Here is a 13,180-nt window from a genome sequence, read left to right as displayed (position 1 = left end):
AGTAATGTAATACTTCTCAGGAGAAGAAACTAATGCAGCATGGAAAAGCAAGAAAGTAACTAATTTAGAAAAAGAAGGAATGAAGGTAAATATTGATTTTAAAGCAACAAAAACAAAACATTCAAAATACTTACATCAGAGTGATCGTAAAGACTTTGGGATAGATTCTTCTCTTGGTATCAACAATCAAGCAAGATAAGCATTGGCAGTAATGCATTACCCAGTAATTTTTCTTGGCAATAGTACTGCTATTGGCAGAATACATCAAATTGAGTTTTCTCCTATAAGCTAACTGTAAATATCCACGGGGGCGAGTTTCCTGTTTTCATCCGAGCCCTAACAGAATAATTATTTTGTACAAGCTGTAGAACTGGCAAACACATTGGAATTCAGCAGGTCCCGGTTGAAACCAATACAATAACTTGTCCGGTGGAAATTTAAGCCACATAGGCAGAACTTAAGCACAAATCATATTTTGGCCTCTGAACAAATAAATGAGCATCTAGATCCCCCAACAAAATATAATTCATTAATTAATGAACAAAACCTTGGAATCTTTCACCACATAATGTAAAATATGTTCTACTATCCTGGAATGATATAAACCAAACAAGTGAATTTGACTTGCCTGGAATATTTCCTGAATTGCCCTGACCAACACACCAATTTTCACAAACTGATTAATTCTTTCCTTCTTGAAACTAATCATATGGCAACTAATTTTGCAACTCTACTCTGTATATAATTTGTGTTTTAGATGTTGGCAAGCTCTTTGCAAAATTATGGTCATCAAGAAACATGTCTCACCAATATTCATATTGCCCACTACAGTTTATCAGCTCCAACTGAGTCTTTAAACAAACATTGTGAACAAGTTGACACCTCCCACACCAAGTTACATTGAAAGAACGTCGAAAGAATCTCAGCTTTAAGATGTGTGGAGACTTCATTGTATTGCCAAGAACAAAGACAGTTGGCAGAATTTGAATGTTTTCAAATTTCTAACACCATCATATTCCCAAATAACATTGCACTAAGTAGCTGAATTGAGTTAATGGCTATTCAGTTTATGCATTCTTAATTATAATAACATTGTGAAACTGAACTGAAAAAGATGTTAATTGGTTTATGTTTGACCTTATTCGTCTTGTAATTTATTACAGCGATACATTTTTAGTGACAAACCATCCTTAGAGACCTACTTGGATATTCAAGCACTGTCACATAAATTATAAATCTTTCCAACATAGCTCTGCATACAGTTCAAAATATCACCATTCATTTCCTGGAGACAAAGGCACGATGAAAACCTACACTGAACATCTTTATTTCTATCGCATGATAGTTATGGTTCTTAGCAAGTTATGATTTCAGGTCATCAACAAATACTTCTTACTCAGCTAAGAATTGAAACAAATTTGTCTATAAAACATGCAGTTTCATTTTCCTACCTCTCTGATATCCCTCTGATATTTAGTGCTTATTTCTTCCGATTTAATCAGGTCTTTTCTGGCTGTTTCTAAATCCTGCTCCACTTCAGCTAGCCGGCCAGACAATGTTGCTAGTCGCTCTTTCAATTGTGTCATCTCATAGTTCTGTTTTTCGATCAGTTCCTGTAGTTCCACAACTTGACTGATTTCGTCACTGGGGTCAATGGAGCCATTAGAAAGACGCTGCATTAGAAGCACAATGATTTGTCTTAGACACAGGAATCAAGCAATGAGTGAGATAAAAATTACTAATACCGTGTAAAATCATTAGTCTAATAGATGAGGTAAAATGATCAGGCAGCAATTGCTTGGAGACCAAAATACGTTTCCAATCAAGAATGTCATGAATGTGCAACAAATTCATGCTCTAATGTACTGAAAATAAGAGAATCACTCCTAATACAATGAGCTCCAGATCTCAGACTCGTGACCAACAATCAAGTATGCAATGCTCTAGAAACTCAGGCAATGTTGCTGTGCACCCAGTTGATGTGAAAAGCTGTCCAGAATAACAATTAAATTTTCCATCAATACTGGACATCCACACAGTATAAAACTACTTTCATATTGTTATTTTGCCTTGTTACATTTTTTGGAATGTTAAGCTTAGATCAGGCATTTGGTACGACAGTGATCAAACATTCAATAATTTTTTTTCAAATGGAGTCCTGTGGCTCAGTGGTTAGAGCACTCGCTTTGAGACCTGAGTTCAATTCCAGGCAGAGGGCGAAACCTTGGGCAAGTTTCCTTACTCCACACTCCTAATAATAATCCCTCCAAAACCCAAAACAATAATAAATTGGTCATTTTCAATCTACGACTATTTGTGGGACATTGCTGTGTGCAATTGGCTGCCGTGTTTGCCCACAAATATACAGTCAATTCACTTTAGAGTGTATTCTGTGAAGTGCTTTGGGACGTCCTCCCGACGTGAAAAGCGCTATATCAAATGCAAGGATTATTATTATTATTATTATAAATGGGCACATCTCTCCCTATTAATATTTCCATGTTATCTCTGCAGTAAACTAGAATTCTATGCGTTTCCTTGACTCTGCCTGAGTAAAATATTTGCACGAGGGGACATTGGAGATTGATTTGATCTATTAGGATGGAGATTCATGTGTATAAACATCAGCTTGGACTAGTTGAGCCAATTCAGGTGAAATGACATAATTCGGTCAGCAACGTTTTTGCTGATGTTGTAGTTTGTTGCTTTAACTTTAGAAATCAGGTTTTAGCAGTTGTTTGAAGTCAAAAAAAACTAGTGGCAGACAGAATTAGTGGATCCGAGTAAAGCATCTGTGATAAAGAAATACAGGCATTTGTACCAGATGGAACAGACCCTGCACTCCTCAAGAAAACCATGGAAGAGAGCATACATATAGGGTCTTAAATTTTAAGGAACACGTTAATGCATAGCAATATATCTGTCAGCATTTGAAATAATGCTATTTTTCTGTACTACCAAAATTTGAAAGGGGAGCTTTTTGGAGTAACCAAAATTGGTAATCTCATTAAAAAATAATTGGACCATTTCAAAAAGTTAGCAACTATTCCCTGCAAGGTTATTCATAGAATCTCAACTTTGTAACACTTGCTTTACTTAGTTTAAATAAATTTTTGTCTTGTCATTTCCAAGTAGCTCCTTCCAAAGCACATTTATGATGTCACAAGCATACTAAACTGAGAAAATGAAGGAATACTTTAGTTATTTTCTCCTTTAAATGTCAGCCTGGCTCAGTTGATGGCTTTCTCGTCTCTGAGTCAGAAGGTTGTGAATGTCCTATAGTACTCCACTTCCGACTCTGACAGTGCAGGACTCATTCAACAATGCATGAAGAGTCAGTCTCGACTATGTGAGCTCAAAGTCCTGATATGTGCTTGAATTCACAACTGTCAGGCTCAGTGGTAAGAGTGCTACCAACTGAGCTACATGACACTTAGAGGAGAAAATGGACAAAGCACTATTTCATTTTCTCAGCTGAGTGTATCTGTACAACAACCACAATTAAAATATGTTGATAGAAAACTCTAATCCTCGAAATGTATCACCAGACTTTCACTCTGCTGCATTCCCAATGAAGCAAATGCATACATAATCCTACAAGATCTATTTCAGAAGTAAGAACGAATCTGTCTAAATGTTGGTAGTAGAGACAATTATGAATATTTTGAATAAACTGCTTGTCAATACTGAATCCAGTGAAGGCAGTCCTTTCCTACCTTTCCGTGAACTTTCTGACCTGGCTCTGCTCCCTCCAGAAGTTCAGATTCTTCTTTTTTCTGAGCATGTGCCTTTTGCTCTTGTTGTATTGCTATCTGTAGGTTTATAAAAGATAAATATTTTAGGGTTCATATGCAACTTAAGATTGCTTCTGCAGGTTTTTAATGGATTTTCTTTCTAATCTGAACCAATAATTAGATTGCTTGCCATTTATATCTCTAGCGATTTAAAATCTGATTTTATTATGCCCATAAAATACACTGTGACAAGACTGAGACATCCTCCCAATGTGAATGGCCTTTGAACACAATATCACAGCATTGGTACATAAATATAAATTGTGTTGAACATTGCAGTAAAATCCTGTGGACCTTTTTGAAACATCCTCTTGACAAGGAAGGTGTTATACGAAATTCAAGGATTATCAGTAGATTACAGATTTATTAATTACTGCGCAAAGCCTAGGATAACCCGGGTAATGGATATAATAGTATTTCTGATTCTTGCACAGGAGAAGGCAGTCATATTAATGTAGGCCCAGACAGGAATACGTCAAACAGCTCCTCTGAAACACATTATTATAAATCATCACAGCTGTTAATTCTTCCTCCCATGATGTTTCTTTGCCAAATACAATTCACTTTGAGAGGATGTCTCAAAGCACTTGTCACTGCTGACTATGCACCTGACCTGTGGGAGGGAGCCAAAGAGGGTGAGGAGGAGAAAAATAATAGGACGAGCAGACAAAATGGTGCATCTTAAAATCTGTGTTGAAGACATAGGACAATCTGAGATATCCCCTAATGTCAAGACAATTCCTGTCAGAAAGACTGTAGGTGAACATAGTAGAATTCTCAAGTGCAGTCTCCACTTAACATAGTACATGCCCAGAATTATCTGCAAGCAATGTATGTAAATGTACTCCAACTGATTAATTGGATTAAAAGATGGCTTCATGACAGTACTCCTGAAATCAAACTATGTTAAAACTGACACTGGGCTGTTCTAGGAAAGTGCCACAGCTGTTCCATTGTGTTTTTCCTCATCTGTGAACATTACCCATTCAATAATCTGATCAGTCTTTAATGACTCAGTTTTATTTTAAATCCGCAAAGTATTAAATCATTTAGATAACATTTTACTGCAATCTGAAGTGAGGAACAAGGTATCGGTTGGAAGCTGCTAAAATAGGGTGACCATACTTTGTAAACCAAATTCAAGGACGCGTATAAAAAAAATTGAACTCACCACAATTCCTGATGCTGGCAGTAGTGGAGACGCTTATTGGATTAATGGCTGTATTTCTCTGATTAGTGTTTCTGTTTTAGAATTTTATTGTTTTTGCTCAGTTTGTTGCTGAACTCAAGACAGGGGAAATTTGGCCAGGGACACAATACCTCATCTGGGACTCAGAGACGTATGGTCACCCTATGCTACAAATAAAATACAGGCTGTAATGTTCAGATAAGAAGTGTGGCTTCATATCTGCACCTTCCTACCAAAACCAACTCCAAAAACAAATAAAATAAATAAGAGAAGGGAGACCTCTTTTGTTAATATTCATTTGCTGATGGGGGAGTGGCATCGTCATTCTCTCTACCTGTTAATATTTATCATTTTCAATTTGGGGTTTGAATGTTCAAAACTACATAGCAGTTGGCTCAAACTACTGATGGGAATTATAACATATAAATCCTCGATGTCCTGTTATATGCTTTGGGTTTCCATGGAATAAAATCAGAAGATACCGGGAAAGCAAAGCAGATTTATGATCAACCATTTTGGTGATGGCAGATTTCCATATCATGAAGTTATCTTTCTCTTTCATACTGATTTCCTGTCCATTTCCAACATTCCTAGATTTCCTAAGGATTTCCTGGCCACTTGGTGGAGCCAACACAAGAAAGTACAGATTAAAAGCTGTCACTCAAAACTGAAACTGGAGTTGTAAAGTTTACATAAATTGATCCTACTTGTTCTGATCATGCTATAATAATCCTTGTATTCGATATAGCACCGTATCATCATCATGTCTCAAAATGCTTCACACAACTCCCTGAAACTATGAAACTCTCTGCCTCAATCCTTCCACATCAACTCCTCCTTCCCCAACTTCAGATCACTCTTGAAGACCTTTCTCTTTGACTTTGTCTATGGTTACCTCCCTCCTCTCCACAGCTCAGCATTAAGCTCTGCCACTGTAAAGCGCTGTGAAGAGATGCTATCCCACTTGAAGGGTGCTGTATAAATGCAAGTTGTTGCAAGTAGGATTTCATTCCTTGGATGCTTGTTTTATGATTATTTGGTTTGGATCAATACAGCTCCTAGTTTGCTCATCACCACATGGCATTTTGATAAGATACAATGGTTTAATATATACAACGATTGGCTTGGTTCAATACAGTACATTTCAAGTGTGTACCATTAAGAATGTTGTGGTTTACATGTACTGCAAGAAGATTAGACTATTAACGTAACTCATTTATATGATGTTCAGCTAGTATTACAGCCCATAAAGAACAAAGCAGAACTTGCGGTAAATTAATCAAATAAATCTGCTACCTCAAGACATTCTTTATACTGTGAAATTGGTGCCATAACTACCCAGCTGATTGATCAGGGAATGCTGGCAAACAATACTTGGTGTGTGCTGAACAGATAAAGGGTAACACATAACTGCATTTGTATTACATTAGATCTCAAACTTGTTCCATCAAATGACAGGACACCTAAACTAATTTTCTTCTGCTTCACATTTCTAGGAAATATTAACCATTGTTAAAATTATGTTTTAATCATTTCAGGATTCTTTTAGCATTTCTATATTATATAAAAAAATAAATAATTTATAGTTCACTTACAAAATACTGAAAATAAACAAGCTGTATTCAATTCTCTAGCCAATAGCTATAATCAGTTCTGCTTTGTTCCTGAAAAGCCAGCATTTGGACACAAGAGTTCTATAACTAAATAATAGGATGGGAGTGTGCATCAAATGCAAATTAAGACTTGAACAATATACTGTGCTTTACTACATTCCCGTAATTGTACTTCGCATTGTAACTTAATTCTAATCAATTTGTTGCAGAAAATCTACATTTTTCATTTTATAAACTTGTGCATATGCTGTTTAAATTTAGTTCTCAAACTTCAGCTGTTATACATTTAAGCAAACACTACATAAAACAGCATAGATACATACTGTACTCTGAATTAATTAGTCCCAGAGGTGCTCATGCTGGTTGCCATTTGGTAAGTTAAAATGCTCCATTGGAATGGTCGAAGGTTAGTCTTGACATTCTGGCAATAATTAGCAACAGTGGGATACAGATTTGTGGGATACAGATTCAAACAACTTCATCTTGGTAAGAATTAACTGACATGATTTGCTTGACATAGATGCAAAATCAAATCCAAATAGGTTTCTAAATACAAGGCTGGATCATGTAGGTAGGAAATGAGTTATTTGGAAAATAACTTCATTTAAAGAATAAGGACACCTGTACATAGAAGTGGGAAACCCACATATTTACTCCCCCAAAGTAATGTCTTCTAGGAAGAGGGCTTTAAGAAAATCAAAATCATTTTTTTTGGCAGTGGTCTTCTCCACAGGAACCTGCAGGTAAAGTCCAGTAAACATACCCTTCAGTTTACCACCCTGTGGCACCACATATTGAAATACAAATACATTGTTTTATTGGCTTCTTAACCACACTTATTCTGGTGGGATTTATTTATTTATTGGTTTGTTTATTGGGAATTATTTATTTGTCGGTACATAGTTTACTGGTGGGAGCAAAATAGTTTGCTTCTTTTATCAATATGTTCATGGTGTTTAACAAGCACCTCCAAGCAGGCATGTGGAATAAGGAAACTTGCCCATTGTTTTACCCTGCCGAGAATCAAACCCAGGTCTCTCGCTTGTGAGGCGAGTGCACTGAGAGTTTGATCTAAATGAATACTGATTATCAAAATGATTGGTTAAAATTAAACACTAGCAAGGCTGCTGTGAATTTTAGTCGAACATTCAGTGCTAAAATCTTGTGATAATTATTAGAGCTTAATATATTGGTCCATCTACAAAGAGTAGTATAATGAGCTTGGTTCTCTTCAATTTAGAGCTTCATTCTGTTAGGGATGAATTAAATATATGTGCAAAGCTGAAGAAATTTCATTAGCTACTGGGATCCATAGTATGAGAATAATCTTGTCCAAACCTCAGAACTAGAAGGTACATTTTTAGTTTGTTGTTTAATTGTGCACAATTAGCTGCCGCGTTTTGTCCACAAAATATACAGTCAATTCACTTTACAATATATTCTGTGAAGGATTTTGAGATCTCTCAAAGATTTGATAAGACGCTATATCAAATGCAACGATTTTGTTATTTATTATTAACAACAGCGCACATTAGTTAAAATGTTAAATGAGGTTCTATTTTCCCCCTCCAGTTTGCTATACGCGTTTTAGATTTTTGAAAATGAAAAACAGTTAAGTAGATCCTTAGAAAATTTATCAAAGAATGCAAAATTGTTTACCATAATGCGTATTGCAAATAAATGAAGGCAGTTAAGATATATCTTTGCATAAGGATTTACTTAACATGACTGCAATCCATTTTTTAAAAATTGAACAAATGTCCAAAGTGTAATGCAATGATAAACTCATAACTCAGGAGTCCTATAGCTCAGTGGTTAGAGCACTCGCTTTGCAAGCGAGACACCTTGGTTCGATTCCCGGCAGGGCAAAACCATGAACAAGTTTCCTTATTCCACACCCCTGATAATAATACCTCAAGAAAATAACAATAATAATTTGGTCACTCAATCCACGACTGTTTGTGGGACACTGCTGTGTACAATTGCCTGCTGCGCTTCACCCACAAAATACACAGTGAATTCACTTTACAGTATATTCTGTGAAGTGCTTTGAGATGTCTGGAAGACGTGAAAAGTGCTAAATTAAATGCAAGGATTAATATTGTTGTTGTACTATATAACTGTTCAGCTATTCACAAATCCCTCTGGAAGTTTGTCTATCCTTTAATTCCTCGAGAAGTTGTCTTTTTGAAATTTTAAAAATATATATTAAAGAGTATGGTGAGTGAGAAAAAGAGTGGAATTAGACTAAAAAAAAGCAGATTTTAATCGGCCAAAAGATCTATTTCTGTGCTATAACACTTTATGAATTTTACTTCAAGGAATAGCAAAAGCAATAAGCACTTTTTTCTTTGTAAAAAATTATCTGCTAAGATCCCGAAGAAAGACAATTTCCCAGGTGAAAATGCATACTGAACAAATTCCTTATTCTCTTTAATCAACAGTTGGAATTGAGCAAGGAGGTAAAATGTATTTAACAGATTTACATCATATCTCTACAACCATTACACTGACTGGAATATCAATGTTATTTCATTTAGCATGAACACAATCTGCACATGTTATCATTATGAGCTATGGCTCAGCAAAGTTAACTTTGTTGGAAACATGTTCAAGCATGTTCTATTTCGTAAAAGCCATTTTTGATGGATGTTTGACTTCATGACAATAATATTAGTATTTCATAAATTATCGTGTCAAGATAAGCATCCCAAAGACGCCTTGGGACGTCCTCCCAATGTGAAAGGCGCTATACAAATGTAATCTTGTTGTTGTTGTTGTTTAGAGACCTTTTAAATTAAAGTATTCCCTGAAATACCCCACCTCCAACAATGTAAAACTCTTTCAGTAATGTTTGGTCTCTGTGTGTCAGTCAAAGATGTTAAACAAATCCTGTGTTGGGACCGAAACATAACTTTCTGATCTGACAATGATTTTTGATCCAACTCTGATAAAGTAAAAAGAAAAGGATACATTATTCTATACATGCCTAGTAAGAGATTAAAATGGAGGCTGGAATCTGTTGTATGGCGGATTTCTCATTCAATGAGGCTGCTGCTTTTCGCCCACAAAATATACAGTCAATTCACCTTACAGTATATTCTGCGAAGCGCTTTGAGATGTCTCAAAGACGTGAAAAGAGCTATATCAAATTAAAGGATTATTATTATATTATTATAATAAAGAATCTTAAATCTGGCCCTGATATAAGACTATAGTCTATGAGTTCTTGTGATTAAAAACATTTCCCTGTGACCAAGAAGCTCTAAATGCCTGTCAAAGTAAATCCTGTGAAACGCTTTGAGACATCTTCCCACTGTGAAACATACTATAACAGATCCAGGGATTATTATTGATATATTTGACTGGTCTGTACTGAACAATTTTGCTTCACAGTGGGGAACAAAATAAATCAATAAATCAATTTAATTCTGATTGATACTATCCCAATATAGTTTATATAGGGGGGTAAGTGCACACTCAGTGGTTGAAAAGCTAATGCTTGAGTAAAACTTGAATGGTTGGCATTGATGAAATTCTTTTAGCCAAAAAAGTAGCCATTGTAGATTTACGATACAAATGTAATTCTATAGCACTTTTACAATACAATACAAAATTACATTTGTATAGTGCCTTTCATGTCGGGAGGATGTCCAAAGGCGCTTTTCACATTGGGAGCTCATCCCAAAGAGCTTAACAGTACCAGCTGGACCCCGAGCTAGGAGTTGGTACCGAGGTGGGTGGAGTGGGGAAAAATAATCAAAGTGAGTTACATTAACAATGGGAGGGAGTTCCAGAGAGTGGGGTCAGAAAGGCTGAAAGCCCGCTCAGCAATGGTGAGCCGGGTATGGTGGGTGGTGGTGGGGGGGGGGGGGAGCATGACACATAGATGCTTCAAGCAAAGGTAATTATCTGGAAAAATGTTAGCTTAGAATGCAAATCTGTATGAATCGTCCACACAACCTATTGTACTTTTCTAAATATAACACGCATAATACAGTATATATACAGAATTTATTCTAGTTGTGACAGATGTTTTTGTACTTGGATATTTAATTAATTTATTTACAGATGGCCAGTGAAATCCAATTTTTCTGGGGTTGCTGATTTACTTGATAATTTACTTTTGTGCACAGAAACGAGCAGGTGTTACAGACACGAATAAATGTTTATTGTTACCCAGCGATTGTAATTGCATTTGATAGTATGAATCAGAATTTAATTTATTCAATTTAAATAATACTAATTCTTGCGTTTGATATAGCACTTTTCACGTCTTCTACACGTCTCAAAGCGCTTCACAGAATAAACTGTGGGCAAAACGTGGCAACCAATTGCGCACAGCAGTGTCCCATAAACAGTCGTGGATTGAAGTGACAAATTTATTATTGTTTTTTTCTTGAGGGATTATTATCAGGCGTGTGGAGTAAGGAAACTTGCCCAAGGTTTCACCCTGGCGAAACGGTCTTGTGTTAAAAAATTAACCATAGCAGTTTGTGTGAATTACTGAAACTGGAGGTTTCAAATTGCCTTCATGGTGCACTCACTTTAGGAATGCAATCACACATCCTGATATGTATTAAAATATCAACAAAAAAAATAGAAATTTCAGACAGTGTTGATTACAGGAAATAACAGGATCGGTAGTCTGCGTTCACTGCTGTGCAAATCTGATTCACGGTTAATTTGAGATAATCAGGATGCTTCTGTGGGTGGAGAGAATTATTTTGGGATGTAATTTGAGTTCCCCCACCCATTCTTATTCTTGGCTCCAAGCCAAGACTAACTATTTATTTTTATTAACAGGGTGATAAGCACAGGGAAGCACTGGTGGTGAAATAAGGAACTATGAAGGGTTTCAGAAAGAAATTAGAAAATAAAGTATTTAGTTTATTAGATGATGAGATGGATTTGCCAAACAAACATTTTGGGAATCTGGTTGGTTGCGTTAGTTGAACTAAATTTAAAGAACACACACAGTTGTATTTTACAACTTTAAAAAAAAGTTACATTTTGGGTAAAGTCAGAGTGAATAGCCCCAAAACTCAGCATGCTTCAGAAATGCCTTGGCACTAATAATACTACTAATAATAATAATCCTTGCATTTGATATAGCGCTTTTCACGTCGGGAGGACGTCCCAAAGCGCTTCACAGAACATACTGCAAAGTGAATTGACTGTATATTTGTGGGCGAACGCGGCAGCCAATTGTGCACAGCAATGTCCCACAAACAGTCGTAGATTGAAAATGACCAATTAATTATTGTTTTTTTTGGTTTTTGAAGGGATTATTATTAGGCGTGTGGAATAAGGAAACTTGCCCATGGTTTCGCCCTGCCTGGAATTGAACTCAGGTCTCTCACTTGCAAAGCGAGTGCTCTAACCACTGGGCAAGTTTATCTGGTGTCCATTGAGCCTTATAGTCAAGTTAAGTCCCAGGTTCAATATTGTGCTGAACTGATCTCCTGGGCCAGGGAGTGAAAATCAATCTAAATTGCTGCCACTGCTCACTTGCCAACAAAATCTGCGGGGTGCATGTAAACATCAAGTGAGGCAGGATTGGGTTCATATGCAATACCATGGTTCGTCAACTAGTCTACTGTAATACTTTGTCAAGTCTAGCTGACACGAAGAATGGTTACTTGGATAAGGTAAATAATAGTGAAAGAATACAATAGTATTTAAAAAAATACACGTGGCAGTGGAGGGGAGAAAGAGTAGAAAATTAGAAATGAAAAAGAAACCTTGTGCTTCACCAAAACTTAGCGAAACTTGGCAAACTGAGTTATACTCATGAGGTCTACCCTCTCTCTCTCTGTTTAAATTTGGACCTGAAACCTATCTGATCTACTGCAGTTACAGCCACTGACCCCTCCCCATTCAGAGTTCGACTTCGTGAAATGATCTGCAATGTTAGCCAAAATGGAGGGCCTCATATAAATGCAAGTTGTTGTTGATTTTCCACCCAATTAAACTGCAGATGCAAGTTACATTGAAATCAATTAATTTATTATATCCCTCCTTCTTACACATGAGTCATGTTTGAGGATTAACTAACTCGAGTGAGATATGAAATACATACTTCCCTGGATCTAATATGCATGGACCAAAAAAAATAACATTTCCTTAAAATGTCTGCAACATGCATTTAATTTGGACACAAAGGCTTTTCTGAATTTAGTTTTGGCCTTTTCAAAAANCTAATTCATACTGTTATACTAAATTATACCTTATGGCCAGCTTCATGTAATTACACTCCTTAAGTTTGCGCAATGAAAAAAAATATTCATTTAAAAAACACCTAACTTCATTAACTTTCTAACATTAATCAACACCATCCGAAAAGGGCTTGAAACGCAAATGCAAATGAGGAGCTTTGAAGCAGTAATGTGCTGTGCTGATCAAAGTGTAATCTCACCAGTATTCTTTACAGTAGTGGAAGGAAGATGAAAGATAGATTTTTTAAAAAAGAAGGCTTATATCAACCAGAATGAAATAAAACCAGCAGCATAGAACACATCGCTGTTTCCAATCAGTGCAAGATTAATGTTTCATCCAAGGGGATGTTTAAAGTGAGTGGGAAT

The 13,180-nt window shown here is 36.2% G+C and overlaps 1 protein-coding gene across 1 annotated transcript in view; it reads right to left on the bottom strand.

Moving 5' to 3' along the window:
* The window catches only part of ppfia2 (PTPRF interacting protein alpha 2), a 128,927-nt gene that overhangs the window by 47,020 nt on the left and 68,727 nt on the right, over positions 1-13,180 (bottom strand). The window contains exons 5-6 of the mRNA XM_007903784.2: positions 3,717-3,812; positions 1,452-1,673 (exon numbers count right to left, since the gene is read on the bottom strand). Coding sequence (XP_007901975.2) covers positions 1,452-1,673; positions 3,717-3,812 — 318 coding nt within the window. The remainder of the gene's footprint in view (positions 1-1,451; positions 1,674-3,716; positions 3,813-13,180) is intronic.

Source organism: Callorhinchus milii, unplaced genomic scaffold (genome assembly GCF_018977255.1).
Source record: "Callorhinchus milii isolate IMCB2004 unplaced genomic scaffold, IMCB_Cmil_1.0 Scaffold5, whole genome shotgun sequence".
Lineage (NCBI taxonomy): Eukaryota > Metazoa > Chordata > Chondrichthyes > Chimaeriformes > Callorhinchidae > Callorhinchus > Callorhinchus milii.
This window is presented reverse-complemented; position numbering and strand designations above follow the sequence as displayed.